This window comes from Mya arenaria, chromosome 4, assembly GCF_026914265.1.
Source record: "Mya arenaria isolate MELC-2E11 chromosome 4, ASM2691426v1".
Classification (NCBI taxonomy): domain Eukaryota; kingdom Metazoa; phylum Mollusca; class Bivalvia; order Myida; family Myidae; genus Mya; species Mya arenaria.
This window is the reverse complement of record NC_069125.1, coordinates 21,048,976-21,067,419: the sequence shown is the minus strand read 5'-3', so window position 1 is coordinate 21,067,419 and position 18,444 is coordinate 21,048,976. Positions and strand designations below refer to the sequence as shown.

Genomic DNA, 18,444 nt, shown 5'->3' with positions numbered 1-18,444 from the left:
TTAGACCAAGTTGCGTCAGATAGATACATAAAAAAGTTAAATGTTGGTGGAGTTCAACTTCCAGATCCGTACAGCGTTGAGCACTGCAAAAAGATGGGACAGCGATGTATGCGACCAAGTGTGCTATATCCTGATATTTACAATTACTTGATAAACTATTTGGGACTGTACACAGCTGAATCACTGAACGCCTTCAAGTCTCTAGATGGATATAATTAGTTCCATTGTGGACATGTGCAGCAGGTTTTGTACCATGAAGTAAGCACAGAGTCAACCGCTTGCTTATTGAAGACGAAAGTGACTCCATCACAAAGAATAAATGAAAAGCCACATGAGACTTAGGTTTGCATCAACAAGAAGGGAGGACATGTGATCAGCACTCACTGCACTTGCAAAGCTGGGTATGTACTTTTTAAGTTTATGATTGTATATTTTTCTTAGTGGCTTATAAAATGTAGTAAGAAAAAAATAAACATTAAATAATGAGAATAAATTTTTAGCTCGACTATTCGAAGAATAGGTGGGCTATACTACTCGCCCCAGCGTCGGCGTCGGCGTCCGGTTAAAGTTTTAGGGCAAGTTGGGATTTTCACTTATAAGTCCAATACCCTACATTCAATTGACTTAATACTTCACACAGTTGTTCAGGGCCATCACATGATGAGGTTAGATGACTCCATATTATTCTTTACACAGATTATGGCCCCTGATTGACTATGGAACTTGGGTTAAAGTTTTAGGGCAAGTTGGAATATTTATTAATAACTTCTATATACTTAGCTCAATTAACTTAATACTTCACACAGTTGTCCAGGACCATCCCACAATGAGGTTACATAACTCCATATTATCCTAAATACAAGTTATGGCCCCTGATTGACTTAGGTTAAAGTTTTAGGGCAAGTTGGGATTTTCACTTAAAACTCCAATACCATTCATTCAATTGACTTAATACTTCACACAGATGTTCAGAGCCATCACATAATGAGGTTAGATAACTCCATATTATTCTTTACACAGATTATGGCCCCTGATTGACTATGGAATTTGGGTTAAAGTTTTAGGGCAGGTTGGGATATTGTTTAATAACTTCTATACCCTTCATTCAATACTTCACACAATTGTTCAGGACCATCACCCAATGAGGTTACATAACTCCATACCCTTAATACAAGTTATGGCCCCTGATTGACTTAGGTTAAAGTTTTAGGCAAGTAAAAGTTAAGGGCAAGTTGGGATTTTAATAAAAAAAACTTCTATACAATCATTAAATGCACTTAATAAAATTCAAAATTATTTACGACCATCTTACAACAAGAAACATAACTCCGTTTTAAGCCTAAATACAAGTTATGACCCTTGATTTTTTTATTATTTTTTTAATTTCCTTTGAAAGGCATATTTGCATATTCTTAACCACATTTTCATAATGGGAAATCAAGTTATTTGAATGACTTGTGTCATTGTTTGGGCAGGCTGGTGGGAGGGCAGCATCAAAGTCACCTTATGTATCAAATAATTTTAGTTAGGTTTGACATAAAGAGACCAAACTTGGTATTATTACATCGTTATTGTATTCTAAGTCAAAGCGGCGTAGTCGAGCGCGCTGTCTTACGACGGCTCTTGTTCTATATAAAATTACTCTGCTTATGTCAATTTATCTGTCTAGTTTTTTTTGCTATATCAAAGTCAAATTTCAGTCCCTCTATGTCAAACTGCAGATCAAGCTGAATGTGCCAAAATTTCATGACGGTTTGCTGCATGTCACTCAATTAGTGTTGCATGTCAAAAAAGCAAACTGTTTTAATTTGGTGGATGATTGGTAAGTGTGAATAAACTTGTTTGTTTATGTAAAAAAAATTTATATGAAAAGACATTTATTGCTGAAGCTTGCGATTTTATGTTTATGTATAATATATGGAGATTTTATTGTTCAACTCCATCAGAAGCAGCAGAATTATTGAAACACATTAGAATGCCGATGACATCATCAGGAATTTTGACAGCATTGAAATTTACATCTCAAAGAATGCATGTAGAAAAAACAACAGGCATAAAAGCCTTTTTTAAACCATTTAAAACAAATCCTGTATTTTATTCTATGTATTGTAGTGCTTGAGTGTAATTTTGAAAAAGTGCTATATTGCTGTGTATTATATGAGGAATCACAAATGTGCTATTTTATCATAATTACTGTCATATATGCTCTATCATTGTTGAATATATCATGCATGTGCTTGTTATCCCCCACTGAATCAAAGTTCGGGAGGGAGATATTGTTTTGTCATTGTCTGTCCATCCGTTGGTGTCAATGTCCAGAAACTATGACCTTGTCCTTAATTCAAACCCTGTTCCATGATATTCAAAAGAATATAGTGATTTATTCATGCAAAAACTGAATTAGCCATAACATAAAAACTGTGTAAGATATTCAGATGAAACTTTGTACACACATTGCAAGATAGAAAATATACACCTGTGTAGCAAGGGGCACACCTCTGGCATGGATGATTTTATTATGCCCCTTTTTTACTTCGAAAATAAACAGACAAGCATTGGCATTCATTCTGCCGCTCTTTTGTTAAGAATTTATAAGTAAAATCATTTACTTAAAACTGCTTTTAAAAAGTACTCCAAGATAGATATTTCTGACTTGTTAAATGTATATTTATCATGAGGCACATTTTAGAAAGATAAATGCCCACATCAGACACAAAAAATCTGGTTAGCAGTGAAAATATAAGTGCGGACACACAATTTTAAGGTGTGTGTGGCTTAACTGACATTTATCTTTGCATTGTTTACAGTAAAATTGTTCTGCTGGTGTAGCAGATGATTAATTTGCATGATTTGGCTCAATTTATTTTGGATTGCATTATGCAGTCTTTTTAACAGCTATTTTAGGGAAAGGACCCGTCTTAAAATTGGAAAAAGTAAGAAAGTTCCACATCAATTTAATAATTTCCAGGCCACTGTTACTTTCATATGAAACCCCTACTATTTTGGTAAATTTAGAAAAATGACATTTGAGTTTGTGTTTGTACTGATGATGTATTTCCTTCGGAGAGGATGATTTGATAGCAAATACTATATTTATACTGCTGCTACACAAAGTGAAATGTGGACTTTTATTACAGAGTGAAGTGTGGGCTTAAATAGGAGTCATGGGCGTTGTTACATTTGTCCCCGTTTTTGTTCGGTCTGTATCTTACTCATTCATGGTCAAATTTTAAAATAATCGGCAGAAGTGACCAGGGCTGGCACGATATACCGGTATATATCCCAGTACGAATAAAAAAAAATCGTACCGCGGTACAACATTAGCGTACCGGTTTTATGAAAAAATTGACGTGTGCAGATTCAATAATCGATTACTTCCTGTTCCAGTCATGTAGGCGCTTGCAATATCCCTAAAACCCGGGTCTCCGGATTGCCGTTCACTGTACTGATCAATTTGTTACCGATCAATTTTGTGTTTTCTTACAGTTTATAGTATTGTTATTAAACATAACAGTTAATAATTTTGTTTCATTATAGTTACGTAATGATAAACAATAAGCCGAATATAGATAATAACAGATGTTTCATTTCTTTCACAGTGAATTTACCACATATTTTAATATGTTATAGATCTATCGTGCACGATGTGTTTGAGCACATAAATGAAATGACACTGTTTCACTATTAAAACCGCAGTACAGAAAAAAAAAATTCAGTTTACAAAATAAAACTGAACATTTTCAGTAGGATATTGTGTTAATTGTTGACATATTTCTAGTCAAAAGTTAAAAATTCAAATGATATAGAAGTTTTGAACTCCGTGATGGTTTTATTGTTGTGTTTTGTTCATTTGTTTTTAGTTAGATATGTTCTAGTCAACATATGATATCATCATATCTATGAATTGTTTGCAGTTTGCTGTTTTGAATAAAAATGTTCCAATTCGAAACAATATTATTAATACACAAAAATATTGCGGTACAACGCGATACGCTGCTCTTGTATCGCGATATACTGCGATACGGTCTTGGCGTATCGTGGCAGCCCTAGAACCACCATAGTGTTACGGTCCGCTGTAGGCAGTGGATGTGCGTTCATAGTGTAATGATCCGCTGTAGGCGGTGGATGTGGGTTTATAACAACGTTCCGTTATAAAGGGAAGTATGTTCATAGTATGTATGTTTACTTGGTTGGTAATAAGCAAATTAGCAAAGCCCTGGTTCTGTGTGGATTGAGAATTAACTGTATATAAAGACCAGTGGACCCCTTCACGGTCGAGCATTTTCGCAAACAGCAGGTAGAGCTAGCAAAATATGTTACAACTAGTTATCTTACTTATCTACACCATGTTTATTTTTCAAACTAAAATAAAATAAAAATAAAATTATTAAAAAAGTTGCAATTTAATTTTCTTTTTTAAATTTAATTTACAAAAGATATGAAAAAGACTGGAATCTGCGAGCTAGCTGTATGAGAAAATGCAGCTGAAGTGGCTTTCGCTATTTTGACAGTTTACAGTCGTCAACAAAGTCAAGAATAGCGGAAGGAAATACTACCGGTAGTAAAGAGAACAAAAGACAAATAAATAATACTCATTTAGGCCACTACTTTTATATAAATTGGTTTGCAAAACCAGCGGGTCTAATTTTTCGAAAAGTACAAAAAAAAAATAATTTGAATTTCACTTTTTTTTTCAAAATTATTTTCCCGACCGTATTGATTTTGGTGCGAAACAAAAATAAAACAACGAACTGATAAGAGGACGAATGCAGTAGATCTCGACTGGTTTGTTGTTCCGTAGCCGTATTCGTCAATTTTTAGTGATAGCTATATGTGTGCCCGTCAACTGTTATGGCAGCGCCGTTGGCAATGGTAGATTTAACAATAGCAGTCATTCTTTGTATTAAATAATTAATTGAAATATGCAGGAGTTGTTAAAATAACAATAGCAATAAACATTGGCAAATTTAACAGCTGACACAAACAATAACTGTCACTTGATTGTTGTTTTTCCCCCCGCCAATTTAGGTCATGAAAATATTGTTGTTTATAGATAAAAAATAAAAGTGTCAGTGGCTGCCATCGAATTAGTAGACACAAATATCTGTAAATTATGTGTGAGAAAAACATTTTATAACATGTTATGGTTAAATATCAAATAACAGTGCACTAGAAGTGTGAGTGGTGAAATGAAAGTAAAATTTTTAAGTTGACACCGGTGACCTTGTTCCACAAGTTCGGTCAGTGGTGTTTATCGATTTTACAGAATGGTTTGGAAATACTTGTAATTGAGTCAATGTAAAGCTTGTGTTTATTCTAGATTACATGTTTATTCATGTTTGGGTTAATAGAAGAGGAAAAACTAATTTGAATAAGTCCATTTCAATTTGTAATGAACTTGATATTTCACTATAAATTAGATTTGCTGTTGTAACCAAGGAATACTCTTTGAAATGAAAAATAAACAAGCATGAAGTATAAATGCCCACAGTTTCTTGGTATTTGGACTGCATTTTTGGCCAGTCGAGCTACATGATTCGAGCGATTGGTCCCTAGGGTGATCTGCTTTGTGATTTTTATGTACTGATGTGGTAATTTGCTGCAAGATTTGAATTTAAAATGGATTTGGTGAACATCCCTTGGTAAATATCCCTGTCCGAAAATATCCGGACTTAGCATGGATCGGGTAACACGCAACTACCGTATTATATCATGCATAGGACGCACTTTTTTACCCCCAATTCTCTTCTTAAAATTGCCTGCGTCCTTTCTATGCTATTAGAATTTCATCTTCTTTTTTTTCGGAGTCCATTTCAGGTCGAAAATATCGGACCGGGGAAGAACGTGGTAATAGTAAGTATCTGTACTGCGTCACCGAAGTGAATAACTGACATAGGTAAACTCACGTAAGTTAACACACGCAGAAATATATTGAATGTTTACTTTAAAATGATTTATTGAGAAATAAATTGAAAACAAACACGAGTGTTTACTTTTTTACAAAAGGGACGCTACCCACAAAAACTCGATGTGAGTCAGCACTTTAACTGACTTGAGTTATAACGGCAACGGAAAATCGGGAAAGGAGGTAAATATCAATTAATCATTGTTCATGATTTTAATGTTTCGATATTTTACAAAACATTTTGTTGTATGTTACTGTTTTAAAAAATTAATAAAGGAATGTGCATAATGCAAAGTAGCATTATTGTCACTATCAAATCTTTTCAAATGTGCAAAGGTGTGAAAAACACCCGCTGTCTGTCATTAGAAAAACATCAATATAACAAACTATTGCAATGGTAATACCGTATGGTTGTTTGTTCGCACTTTACCCGACGTGCCTTCCGCTGGCAAGGCTAATTACCGAAACGCATTAATTATGCCGACATGCTTTAATCTGTGCAGCGACAAGCCTTATCAAAACAATCATAAGTTTTGACAATACAGTTTTGTTGCGATTGCAACGGTTGCAATGGTTGACTGTCATTCAGAAGGCATGTCGGTACTATTGCAACGGTTGCAACGGCTGACTGTCAGTCGGGACTATTACTGCATATAAGTCTTATAATATGCGTGAATTTTCTCAAAATGTCAAGACATATATCATTGTTGTGTACGCTAAATTACCAAAATACGACGATAATTATCGAAATACACAAGACAGTTATCGAAATATGCCTTCAGGGCTTTTTCTGCCCAAAATATATACAATTTTTTGTTTGTTTTTTTACTTCAATATATGTTATAAATACTTTACCAACCTCAATTTTTCGGCTCCGATTTTGACATTTTTCCGCTGCGTCCTATCTTATATATTAAGGGTTTTTACCCGTTTTCTCAACTATTTTTTTTGCCTGCGTCCTATCTATGCTAGCGTCCTATACATGATATAATACGGTAGTACTCAGCATGGTAAGGGTTATTAAAACTCAAATCTAGGTCTAGTTTGGTTTTTAGTTTTTCAGGAATTGTTTTCACAATATTAAAGCTCAAATGTCTTCATAAACTGTTACTTCCTTATTTACAAAATTGGTAAATATTTCACTTTATTGACATTTTTCTAATATTGAAAAAACTGAAACAATGTTTAGAAAATGTAATGTATTGTTTTAATACAGTGCAATTTTTGTGTATTTTAATGCGTAAAATTTGCCTTCTCTTTTTTTTTAAATTTGATATTGGTCAGTTCTTAAGTGTTCTGCATTCACTATTGCTTTAGAATACCCTTAAAGCTAAACAAATGTCTTGCTGAGTGATATTCAATGTATCTTTGATAAAAAATGTAGTTTATACATGTAAACATGTTTTATAGTCAATTTCATTGATGTTTTATATGCACAGTATGTAAGATTTAAACTGTATGTTTAATTAGAACTTTGAAACTTTGAGTGTATTAAAACATGCATTAATAGCAGTTTTAAAATTTAAAATGTCAAGTAAATGATATAAATTTTCAATGTTGTTATGTTGTTCTCTGATTTTCACCCTTTAAGTGTATCAAGGTCCTGGAAAACTCCTTGAATTCGGCATCAGTCCTGGAAAACTCCTTGAAAATGACATTGTCAGAAATATCCTTGAAATGTCCTTGAATAATAAAAATTTCCCATGAAAATTTATAATTCTCCTTGAAATTGGTCGGACAAACACTGTCTATTCAAAATAATCATGAATATTTACATTGTTGACCATCGGAAGTCAAATTTCATCGACGAAATAGACGCCGTAAAAAGCGCCGTGATTTCCCGGTCTTAAACCCGTTTTTTAACACTGCCTTTATATTCCCGCGCGCAGAATAGCATGTTTCCGGTTGCTTACTTACGATAATCCGATAAAAATGTCTTTGCGAGGAAAATGTGTGTTTAGAAGTGAATGGGAGGCGAATGAAAACTATAGATGATGGCTTCATCCATTTAAGGCCGACAAGACAAAAGCGCTTTGCATTGTTTGCGATAAACTGTTTGACATATCAAATATGGGAGAAGCTGCACTGAAATCGCATGCGAAGGGAGATAAGCATGTAAATAACATGTCGAGGGATCAAAATAACAATGTTTCATCAAAGATCACTTCATTTTACACTCCTGGAAAAAATATTTTAAGTCCTGGAAAAGTCCTGGAAAAGTCCTGGAATTTGATGATGACAAGTCTGTATGAACCATGTCAGTATGTTTTGTGACTTTTTTCCTTTTTTTTTTTTTTTTCAACCACCCAGTGGACATTTTTTCCAAAAATTCTTGTAAACCAAAAAATAAAAAAGGAGTGGCCTTAATAACAATAATAGGTTCAACAATTAACATTTAACAAAGAGGCAAAACTAAATGAACAATTTTCATTTAATAAAAATATGATCAACAATTAATGAAAATGGCAACCATAAACAAATAATATTCATTTAATAATATAGCAAACAATTTACAAAATAATAAAAACATTAAAAATATAGTTTTGGTAAGGATATGCTCAACAATTTACAAATTAGGCAAACATTAAAGTCCTACGTAAAAATATATATATATCTATATCAGGGCTTCTAAAATTTTGGAACCTCAATCGGTCCGGACCCAGCCACAATCGGTCTGGATCCGGCACCCCCCCCCCCCCCCCCCCCAAAAAAAGAAAGGCCTGTTCAAAATATTTAGAAATGTCACACATTTTCGCGACATCTTTTCTGTCAATATTTTTTCGCGATATCACAATTCCTAAGAGGGTTCTAGAGCCGCATAACCGACAAGCTTAATTCAAATGAGATTTTCATCGTGTTCTGCGGCGTTTCTAATAAGAACGATTGCGCTCGTAAAGAACTGTGTTTGTCGGGAAGCGGTCAGACGACAAAAAGTGAAACAGTATTATGTTTTATTTGCTTAATGCATCTACCGTGGGTCAACATTCAACTGATACTCTTGAATAATAATATCTATCTAGATTTATAATTGGGACTTCAAGCTATAATTATGTGTGATATCGACAACGATTTTTTCATGACTGCGAATTAAAATGACTTAGTCGTTTGGACCGCAATTCTAAGAAAATGAGAAAATTTCGGACCAATTTTTTTTACACTTTTTTAAACTGAAATCGGTCTGGCTTGGCCCAAATCGGTACAGACCGGCAAATTAGAAGCCCTGATATATATATAAGTGTATTGTGATATATTGTGAAAAGCGAACTCCGTATCGTGATACGTATCGTATCGTGAGATGTCAGTGACGATACACAGCCCTAGTAGGTGCAGTGGTTAGACCACTCACTGATCACCAAGGTGTCCCGGGTTTGATATCCAGACTTGGGGCAAGTGATTTTGGTTTGTGGTCATCAAGCAGGTGGGTTTCCAACAGGTACTCAAGTTTCAGCCACAACACAAGACTACCTTCTTGCGTAACATCGTACCAATGAGAGTGATTAATATAATGTTGCAGTACCTAACTTATTTCACAACCATTATAAAATAAATAACTTTGAACTTATAAATTGTCTATACTCATTTTATATTTAAATGTTTTAATGCTGGTTTAATGGATAATGCAGATTAATGCCAATCTATGAGAATTTCTAAAAAATGTATATTTTATCAAATTATAAATTTAATTATTTTTCATGCCTCCCCTTTTCTAAAAAGCAAACATACTGTTTTAGACATTCTTCTTTTTTTCAACCCATTTTTGTCTGCAGCTGAACTTGGAAACTACATGATGTTACAAATAATAATACAACTTGAAACCTTGTTAGATGGCAGTGTGAAGTTGTTAACCTTGCTTGCATTCTGGGGCAGTTTATTGCAAAGCTATCTTCCCTTATTTATTAGCTTGACTATTCGAAGAATAGGTGGGCTATACTACTCGCCCCAGCATCGGCGTCAGCGTCCGGTTAAAGTTTTAGGGCAAGTTGGGAGTCCAATACCCTACATTCAATTGACTTAATACTTCACGCAGTTGTTCAGGGGCATCACATGATGGGGTTAGATAACTCCATATTAATCTTTACACAGATTATGGCCCCTGATTGACTATGGAACTTCGGTTAAAGTTTTAGGGCAAGTTGGAATATTTATTAATAATTTCTATATCCTTTATTCAATTGACTTGGTACTTCACACAGTTGTTCAGGACCATCACACAATGAGGTTACATAACTCCATATTATCCTAAATACAAGTTATGGCCCCTGAATGACTTAGGTTAAAGTTTTAGGGCAGGTTAAAGTTTAAGGGCAAGTTGGGATTTTCACTTAAAACTCCAATACCATTCATTTAATTGACTTAATACTTCACACAGATGTTCAGAGCCATTACATAATGAGGTTAGATAACTCCATATTATCTTTTACAGGCAAGGGCAAGTTGGGATTTTAATAAAAAAGCTTCTATACCGTTCATTAAATGCACTTAATAAAATTCAAAATTATTAACGACCATCTTACAACAAGAAACATAACTCCGTTTTAAGCCTAAATACAAATTATGGCCCTTGGTTGTTTTTTTTATTGATTTTTTTTTATTTCCTTTGAAAGGCATATTTCATTGTTCAGGCGGGCTGGTGGGAGGGCAGCATCAAAGTCACCTTAATGTATCGAATAATTTTAGTTAGGTTTGACATAAAGAGACCAAACTTGGTTAATATTACGTCGTTATTGTATTCACTTCTAAGTCAAAGCGGCGTAGTCAAGCGCTGTCTTAGGACGCCTCTTGTTTCATTTTTTGTTCCAGGATCATCATATTTCTTGAAACAAGTCATAGTAAGATAGACCATGATTCAGGTACATTATATACTGTTACCATGACCATGATTCAGGTACATTTAATACCGTTACCATTACCGTGACCATGGTTCAGGTACATAATATACTGTTACCGTGACCATGATTCAGGTACATTTAATACCGTTACCATTACCGTGACCATGATTCAGGTACATTATATACTGTTACTGTGACCATGATTCAGGTACATTATATACTGTTACTGTGACCATGATTCAGGTACATTATATACTGTAACCGTGACCATGATTCAGGTACATTATATACTGTTACTGTGACCATGATTCAGGTACATTATATACTGTTACCGTGACCATGATTCAGGTACATTATATACTGTTACCGTGACCATGATTCAGTTACATAATATACTGTTACCGTGACCATGATTCAGGTACATTATATACTGTTACCGTGACCATGATTCAGGTACATAATATACTCTTACCGTGACCATGATTCAGGTACATTATATACTGTTACTGTGACCATGATTCAGGTACATTATATACTGTTACCGTGACCATGATTCAGGTACATTATATACTGTTACCGTGACCATGATTCAGGTACATAATATACTGTTACTGTGACCATGATTCAGGTACATTTAATACCGTTACCATTACCGTGACCATGATTCAGGTACATTATATACTGTTACTGTGACCATGATTCAGGTACATTATATACTGTTACCGTGACCATGATTCAGGTACATTATATACTGTTACTGTGACCATGATTCAGGTACATTATATACTGTTACCGTGACCATGATTCAGGTACATAATATACTGTTACCGTGACCATGATTCAGGTACATTATATACTGTTACTGTGACCATGATTCAGGTACATTATATACTGTTACCGTGACCATGATTCAGGTACATAATATACTGTTACCGTGACCATGATTCAGGTACATTATATACTCTTACCGTGACCATGATTCAGGTACAATATATACTCTTACCGTGACCATGATTCAGGTACAATATATACTCTTACCGTGACCATGATTCAGGTACATAATATACTGTTACCGTGACCATGATTCAGGTACATTATATACTCTTACCGTGACCATGATTCAGGTACATTATATACTGTTACGGTGACCATGATTCAGGTACATAATATACTGTTACTGTGACCATGATTCAGGTACATTATATACTGTTACTGTGACCATGATTCAGGTACATTATATACTGTTACCGTGACCATGATTCAGGTACATTATATACTGTTACCGTGACCATGATTCAGGTACATAATATACTGTTACCGTGACCATGATTCAGGTACATTATATACTGTTACCGTGACCATGATTCAGGTACATTATATACTGTTACCGTGACCATGATTCAGGTACATTATATACTGTTACTGTGACCATGATTCAGGTACATTATATACTGTTACCGTGACCATGATTCAGGTACATTATATACTGTTACTGTGACCATGATTCAGTTACATAATATACTGTTACCGTGACCATGATTCAGGTACATTATATACTGTTACCGTGACCATGATTCAGGTACATTATATACTGTTACCGTGACCATGATTCAGGTACATTATATACTGTTACTGTGACCATGATTCAGGTACATTATATACTGTTACCGTGACCATGATTCAGGTACATTATATACTGTTACCGTGACCATGATTCAGTTACATAATATACTGTTACCGTGACCATGATTCAGGTACATAATATACTGTTACCGTGACCATGATTCAGTTACATTATATACTGTTACCGTGACCATGATTCAGGTACATAATATACTGTTACCGTGACCATGATTCAGTTACATAATATACTGTTACCGTGACCATGATTCAGGTACATTATATACTGTTACTGTGACCATGATTCAGGTACATTATATACTGTTACTGTGACCATGATTCAGGTACATTATATACTGTTACCGTGACCATGATTCAGGTACATTATATACTCTTACCGTGACCATGATTCAGGTACATTATATACTCTTACCGTGACCATGATTCAGGTACATTATATACTCTTACCGTGACCATGATTCAGGTACATTATATACTGTTACCGTGACCATGATTCAGGTACATTATATACTGTTACCGTGACCATGATTCAGGTACATTATATACTGTTACTGTGACCATGATTCAGGTACATTATATACTGTTACTGTGACCATGATTCAGGTACATTATATACTCTTACCGTGACCATGATTCAGGTACAATATATACTGTAACCGTGACCATGATTCAGGTTCATTTAATACTCTTACCGTGACCATGATTCAGGTACATAATATACTGTTACCGTGACCATTATTCAGGTACATTATATACTGTTACTGTGACCATGTATCTTTGAATTGTTGCAATTGAATATGAGGATTAAAGGTCAAATTCTTGTTGGGATCCTGAATTCATGGATTGCCCAACCATCGAAAGCCACGAAAATAAATGTCCCACGAACATTTATGATTTCACAGTACTCAAAAACTATTAAAAGGAATTGGTTGAATCTTTGAAAATTTATAGATAACAATGTGAAGTTATGCACATCACCTTTTGTTGTAACTGAATTGTAACTCTTGGACCCATTGTTGTGAAGTTATCTCTTTTAATATTTGATCTTATTTTAACAAATGTTGTCCAAAGCCTTACTCGGAACCTTTTGAAGGAATTTAATGAAATTTGAGTTATAGATAAATTAATATTTGAAAATGTGCACTGCAAAATAAATTACAGCTTTTGGACCCATTGTTGCAAGGTATTCTCCCCTTCATTCTAGATTTCTATCAAATAAATATTGACATCAGATGAATATTTTGTTGCATTTATTTCCTCTTGTCTTTTACATATACTTTGCAAATTTGCTTTCACTCTTAAACGATATTTCTTCAAACATGCTCCCACTAAGGGGGAGAGACATCAGTCTTCAAAAACAATATGATATAATGTTTAAGTGATACGTTATATTGAAAGTAGTAAATAAAGTACTAATTCTTTGAAAAGAATTTGGTATGATTAAGTGTTCACATACTATTTTTTTATTTCAAACAGCCATCGACAGCTAGCTGATGAACATGGCTAGCAGAAAGAAACGCCAGAAGAGCTCAGATGTATACAAACTTATGTACGGGACATGCCCTGATGAAGAATGTCAGACCAAGCTTTTTTTCCCGTCTTATGACAAAAGTATAGAGTGCACTGGCTGTGGGCAAAGACGTGAGAGGAGTGTGATTACGAATGTAGCTGAGGTCACTAACCCAGAAGTGGCTCTTCATAACTTGCTAAAGAATGTATTACTTGGAAATGTCAAGCCAAAGAAAGGTGCAGACGATGTTAAGGTTATAGGTCTTTCTAATTATGTTTGCAAGTTGGTTTCACCCATTCTGACTTACTATGGTATGGATAAAACTGGCAAGGCTAAGCTTTTGTCTGAAATGGGCAAAAATTCAGTGTTTGATGTCAGTGTTTTAGGAGACCGCTCTTTCGTGATTGAAGAAGAAAATCTGGATGTGATTGGCTATGGTCGTGATAAGACTGGCAGTATTGCTTATCTGGCAGACACGTTGAAAGATATTGAATCTTTCAATGACCATGAATCACGCTTAATTCCGATTCATGCAGATGGTGATGGCCATTGTCTGGTACATGCAATTTCTCGCGCTTTGGTTGGACGAGAGCTGTTTTGGCATGCACTGAGAGTGAACCTTAAGGCTCACATGATAGAACACTTAGACAAATATAAGCAGCTTTTTCACGACTTTGTTGATACAGATGAATGGGTCACCATTATTGACGAGTGTGATCCGTATTACATTCCACCAGATGGGGATGCCTTGGGCCTTAGAAACATCCACATATTTGGGTTGGCCAATGTTCTTCACAGGCCCATCATTCTGCTTGACTCCAAGAGTGGACTTGTTAGTTCTGGGGACTATTCTGGTAATAGTATAAAACAGCAACACTTTAGAGATTATTTTTTCAATTTTAAAGTTATAGGGTGATTATGGGGCAACAGGACTATAGCAAATTAGGAAAAAAAAATCATCATTTTGATTTATTCATAGACAAGTTTTGTACTGCTTGAAGTTAACAAACATGTACCAGTAAAATATTTCATTAGAAAACAATGTTTGAGTGACAGGTATTTGGATACAAATATTTATACTTTTCTTATGCATTGTTCCTGTATGTGTCCAGGTGTGTTTCTGCCTGGATTTGTTGATCCAGCTCAGTGTCTGAGGAAGGACGGTACCCCAAACAAGCCCCTGTGTATTGCCTGGAGCAGCTCCGGTCGCAACCACTACATTCCCCTTGTTGGCATTAAGGGTAAGAAAGGGATTGTTAATTGTGTGATTGGGGAGACATATTGTTTTTGCCCTGTCTGTCAGTCAGTCGGTCAGTCTGTCTGTCTGTCTGTACATCACACTTGGTTTCTCCTTGATTACTTTAGAACGCTTAGACCTAGGAACTTCATACTTGGTATGCCAGTTGGTCATGACTAGAAGATGACCCCTACTGATTTTGTGATCAGTAGGTCAAAGGTCAAGGTTGCAGTGACCTTCAGGTGAAAAAGGATATATTGGTGATGACCTAAAGATGAAAATGATTTGCGATCAATAACTAAAGAATGTTTCATACTTGGTGTCAGTTGATCACGACTAGCAGATGACCTCTACAGATTTTGAGAACAGTAGGTCATAGGTCAAGTTCAAGGTGATCATTGAGTTTAAAAAACGGTTTCTGTTCTGTTCAATAACTTTAGGACACTTGCACCAAGGATCTTCATACTTGGTATACCAGTTGGTTATGACTAGTTGATGACCCCTATTGATTTTGGGATCAGAGGCAAATTGGCTTCATGACAAAAAGGCTCATTAAGGTCACAATAATTAATTTCAACTAGCCAAAATTATATTTTATACATACTTGAACATGTACATCATCAAAATAATACATTGCCATAAACAAAAAACGAAATTTGACAAAATTCAAAAATACCCTATACTGTAATATGAAACAAGTGAAGAATGTTCGCCTGGCGAAAATGTAAACAGAGACCAATTCTCGTCGAAAATTATAACTTCTACGTAAGCTACAAACAAAATACCTGGCTCATAGATGCAGTGGCCCGTTATATACACGTTAAAACCGGTATTCTTGTCGAGAGAAACGGTTTACGACGAAAATGCTTCAAAATGCAAATTATCACAAGCGCTAGCCAGACGTTGTTCTGTCAAAATGACGTGGTACCCGGTTCGTCTTAATCGATTAGCGAAAGCGGCCGAAGGACGGGAACCATCAGAAAAGGGTTGAGTGTTCCGGTGGTTCCTGCCCTTCGGCCGCTTTTGCATGACTAGTTGATGACCCCTATTGATTTTTGTGGTCAGTAGGTCAAGATCACAATGACCTTTAGGTGCGAAATGTTTTGATCAGTAGTTCAAAGGACAAGGTCGCCGTGAGTTAAGGTAATAAAAGGTTTCCACTCATTAACTAAAGAATGCTCGCACCCAGGAACTTCATACATAATATGCCAATTGGCCATCACTAGTAGATGACCTGTTTTGATTTTCAGGCCATTAGGTCAAAAGTCAAGGTGACCTTGAGGTTAAATAACGGTTTGCGCTGAATAACTAGATCAATTGGGCCAAGGAACTTAATTCTTGTTTTGCTATTTGGTCTTGATTAGTAGATGACCCCTTTTGATTTTGGGGTCAGCAGGTCAAGGTCACAGTGACCTTCAGGTGAAAAAACAATTTGTTGGTCATCATGGAATACTGAATAACTTCAGTTAGGGTTGACATAATGTGACCAACCTTGGTATATAGGAAGAGTTTATGGAGACCTTTCATGGGACGGCGGTTGGAGCCTCTAGTGTCAAGGTCACAGACACTTAAAATAGAAAAATGGTTCGTACTGTATAACTTCAGTTAGGGTTGACACATTGCCACCAAACTTGGTATTTAGGAAGAGATAATAGAGACCTTTCATGGGATTGCGTTTGGTGCCCCTAGGGCCAAGGCCAAGGTCACTGTTAATGAAAGTAGATAACTGTTTGGTACAGAATAACTTTAGTTGAGGTTTACAAATTGTACAAATTGTGACTAAACTTGGTATGTAGGAAGTGTTTATGAAGTACATTCCAAATATTGGTATTGGTCAAACTTTGTTCAAACTGTGGTCAGAATGTTTTCCTTGATGTTATCTTGATAGACTTTAAAAAGTGGGTCACACAGGGTAAAAATGTTAGTCAAATCTGAAAGATAACTTGTGTATAAACAGGCAATATATCAGGTCACTAGGTCAAATCTTATGAAAATCTTTGGAACACACTTTTGACATTATTTAAGGTCCAATAATCATAAAACTTAATTAGAATGTTTTCCATGATGAACTCTAGGATTAATTTGAAACTAGGTCATGTGGTGTCAGAAAGTAGGTCATAAGGTAAAATCTTAGAACAAATCTAAGAACATACTAGAGGCAATATGTCTGGTCCTATATTTATGAAACTTAAATAGAATGTTTTCCTTGATAAAATCAATGACTAGTTTGATACTTGAACACATGAGGTCAAACACTAGGTCACTATGTCAAATCTTTCAAATATCATGTCCGAATCCAAATATTGGTAATTATTGGTCAGGCTTTGTTCAAACTGGGGTCAGAATGTTCTTTTTGATATAATCTTTGTAGACTTTAAAAAGTGGGTCACACAGGGTAAAAATGTAGGTCATAAGGTCAAATGTGATAGAAAACTTGTGTTCAAACATAGGCAATATATCAGGTCACTAAGTCAAATCTTAGCAAAATCTATGGAACACAGAGACATAATATTTGATCCATTAATCAAAAAACTTAATTAGAATGTGTTTCTTGATGAACTCTTGGATTATTTTGAAACAAGGTCATGTGGTGTCAAAAACTAGGTCAAATCTTAGAACATACTAGAGGCAATACTACTACTACTACTACTACTACTAATAATAATAATATTTTTATTTAGAGAAGGTATATACACATTATGACATAATTACAGGTTCAACCATAAAGACATCATATTTACAATGTGGCCTTCTATGAAGAAAAAAGAACAAACAAAAACAAAATGCAATTGGTAAATCATAAAGCATCTGCATCGCACTTATACATTCGTATACAAGAAGTATTGATGTTTTGAATATAATAATTCTATACAAATCATGTTTAATTAACATAACAATTTAAGTTATTTCAATATACATCATGTGCATGCCGACAGACACTCAATAAAACACAACAATTTATAAAAGAAGTTATTTCAATCTTGACATACCTTTTTGTAACTAATGATATGCACATTTCAAGAGGTGCACTTTGTATTTATGCTTAAATGTGTTAACTTTTTCGCATTTCTTATTTCATCGGGAATAGTATTCCAAACCTTCATACTATAGTATGTAAAAAAATCCATGAAATAGTAAGTTAGCAGTGTTTGTATCAAATCTAAATCTTGTTTTGAAGTTGAACTTAGAGAATAGCATTCATTATTTGCAAAGATTAGCAATTCAGACATATACCTCGGGGCTTTTCCATTAAGGGTATTATAGACAAGGGTTGCACAGTGATACTAACATCTGTCTGTAAACGTCAGCCACTGAAGTTCTT

The 18,444-nt window shown here is 35.0% G+C and overlaps 1 protein-coding gene across 1 annotated transcript in view; it reads left to right on the top strand.

Annotated features, from left to right (window-relative positions):
• The window catches only part of LOC128230402 (deubiquitinating protein VCPIP1-like), a 117,965-nt gene that overhangs the window by 2,641 nt on the left and 96,880 nt on the right, over positions 1 to 18,444 (top strand). Inside the window, exons 2-3 of the mRNA XM_052942630.1 lie at positions 13,852 to 14,739; positions 14,998 to 15,126. Coding sequence (XP_052798590.1) covers positions 13,869 to 14,739; positions 14,998 to 15,126 — 1,000 coding nt within the window. The 5' untranslated portion in view covers positions 13,852 to 13,868. The remainder of the gene's footprint in view (positions 1 to 13,851; positions 14,740 to 14,997; positions 15,127 to 18,444) is intronic.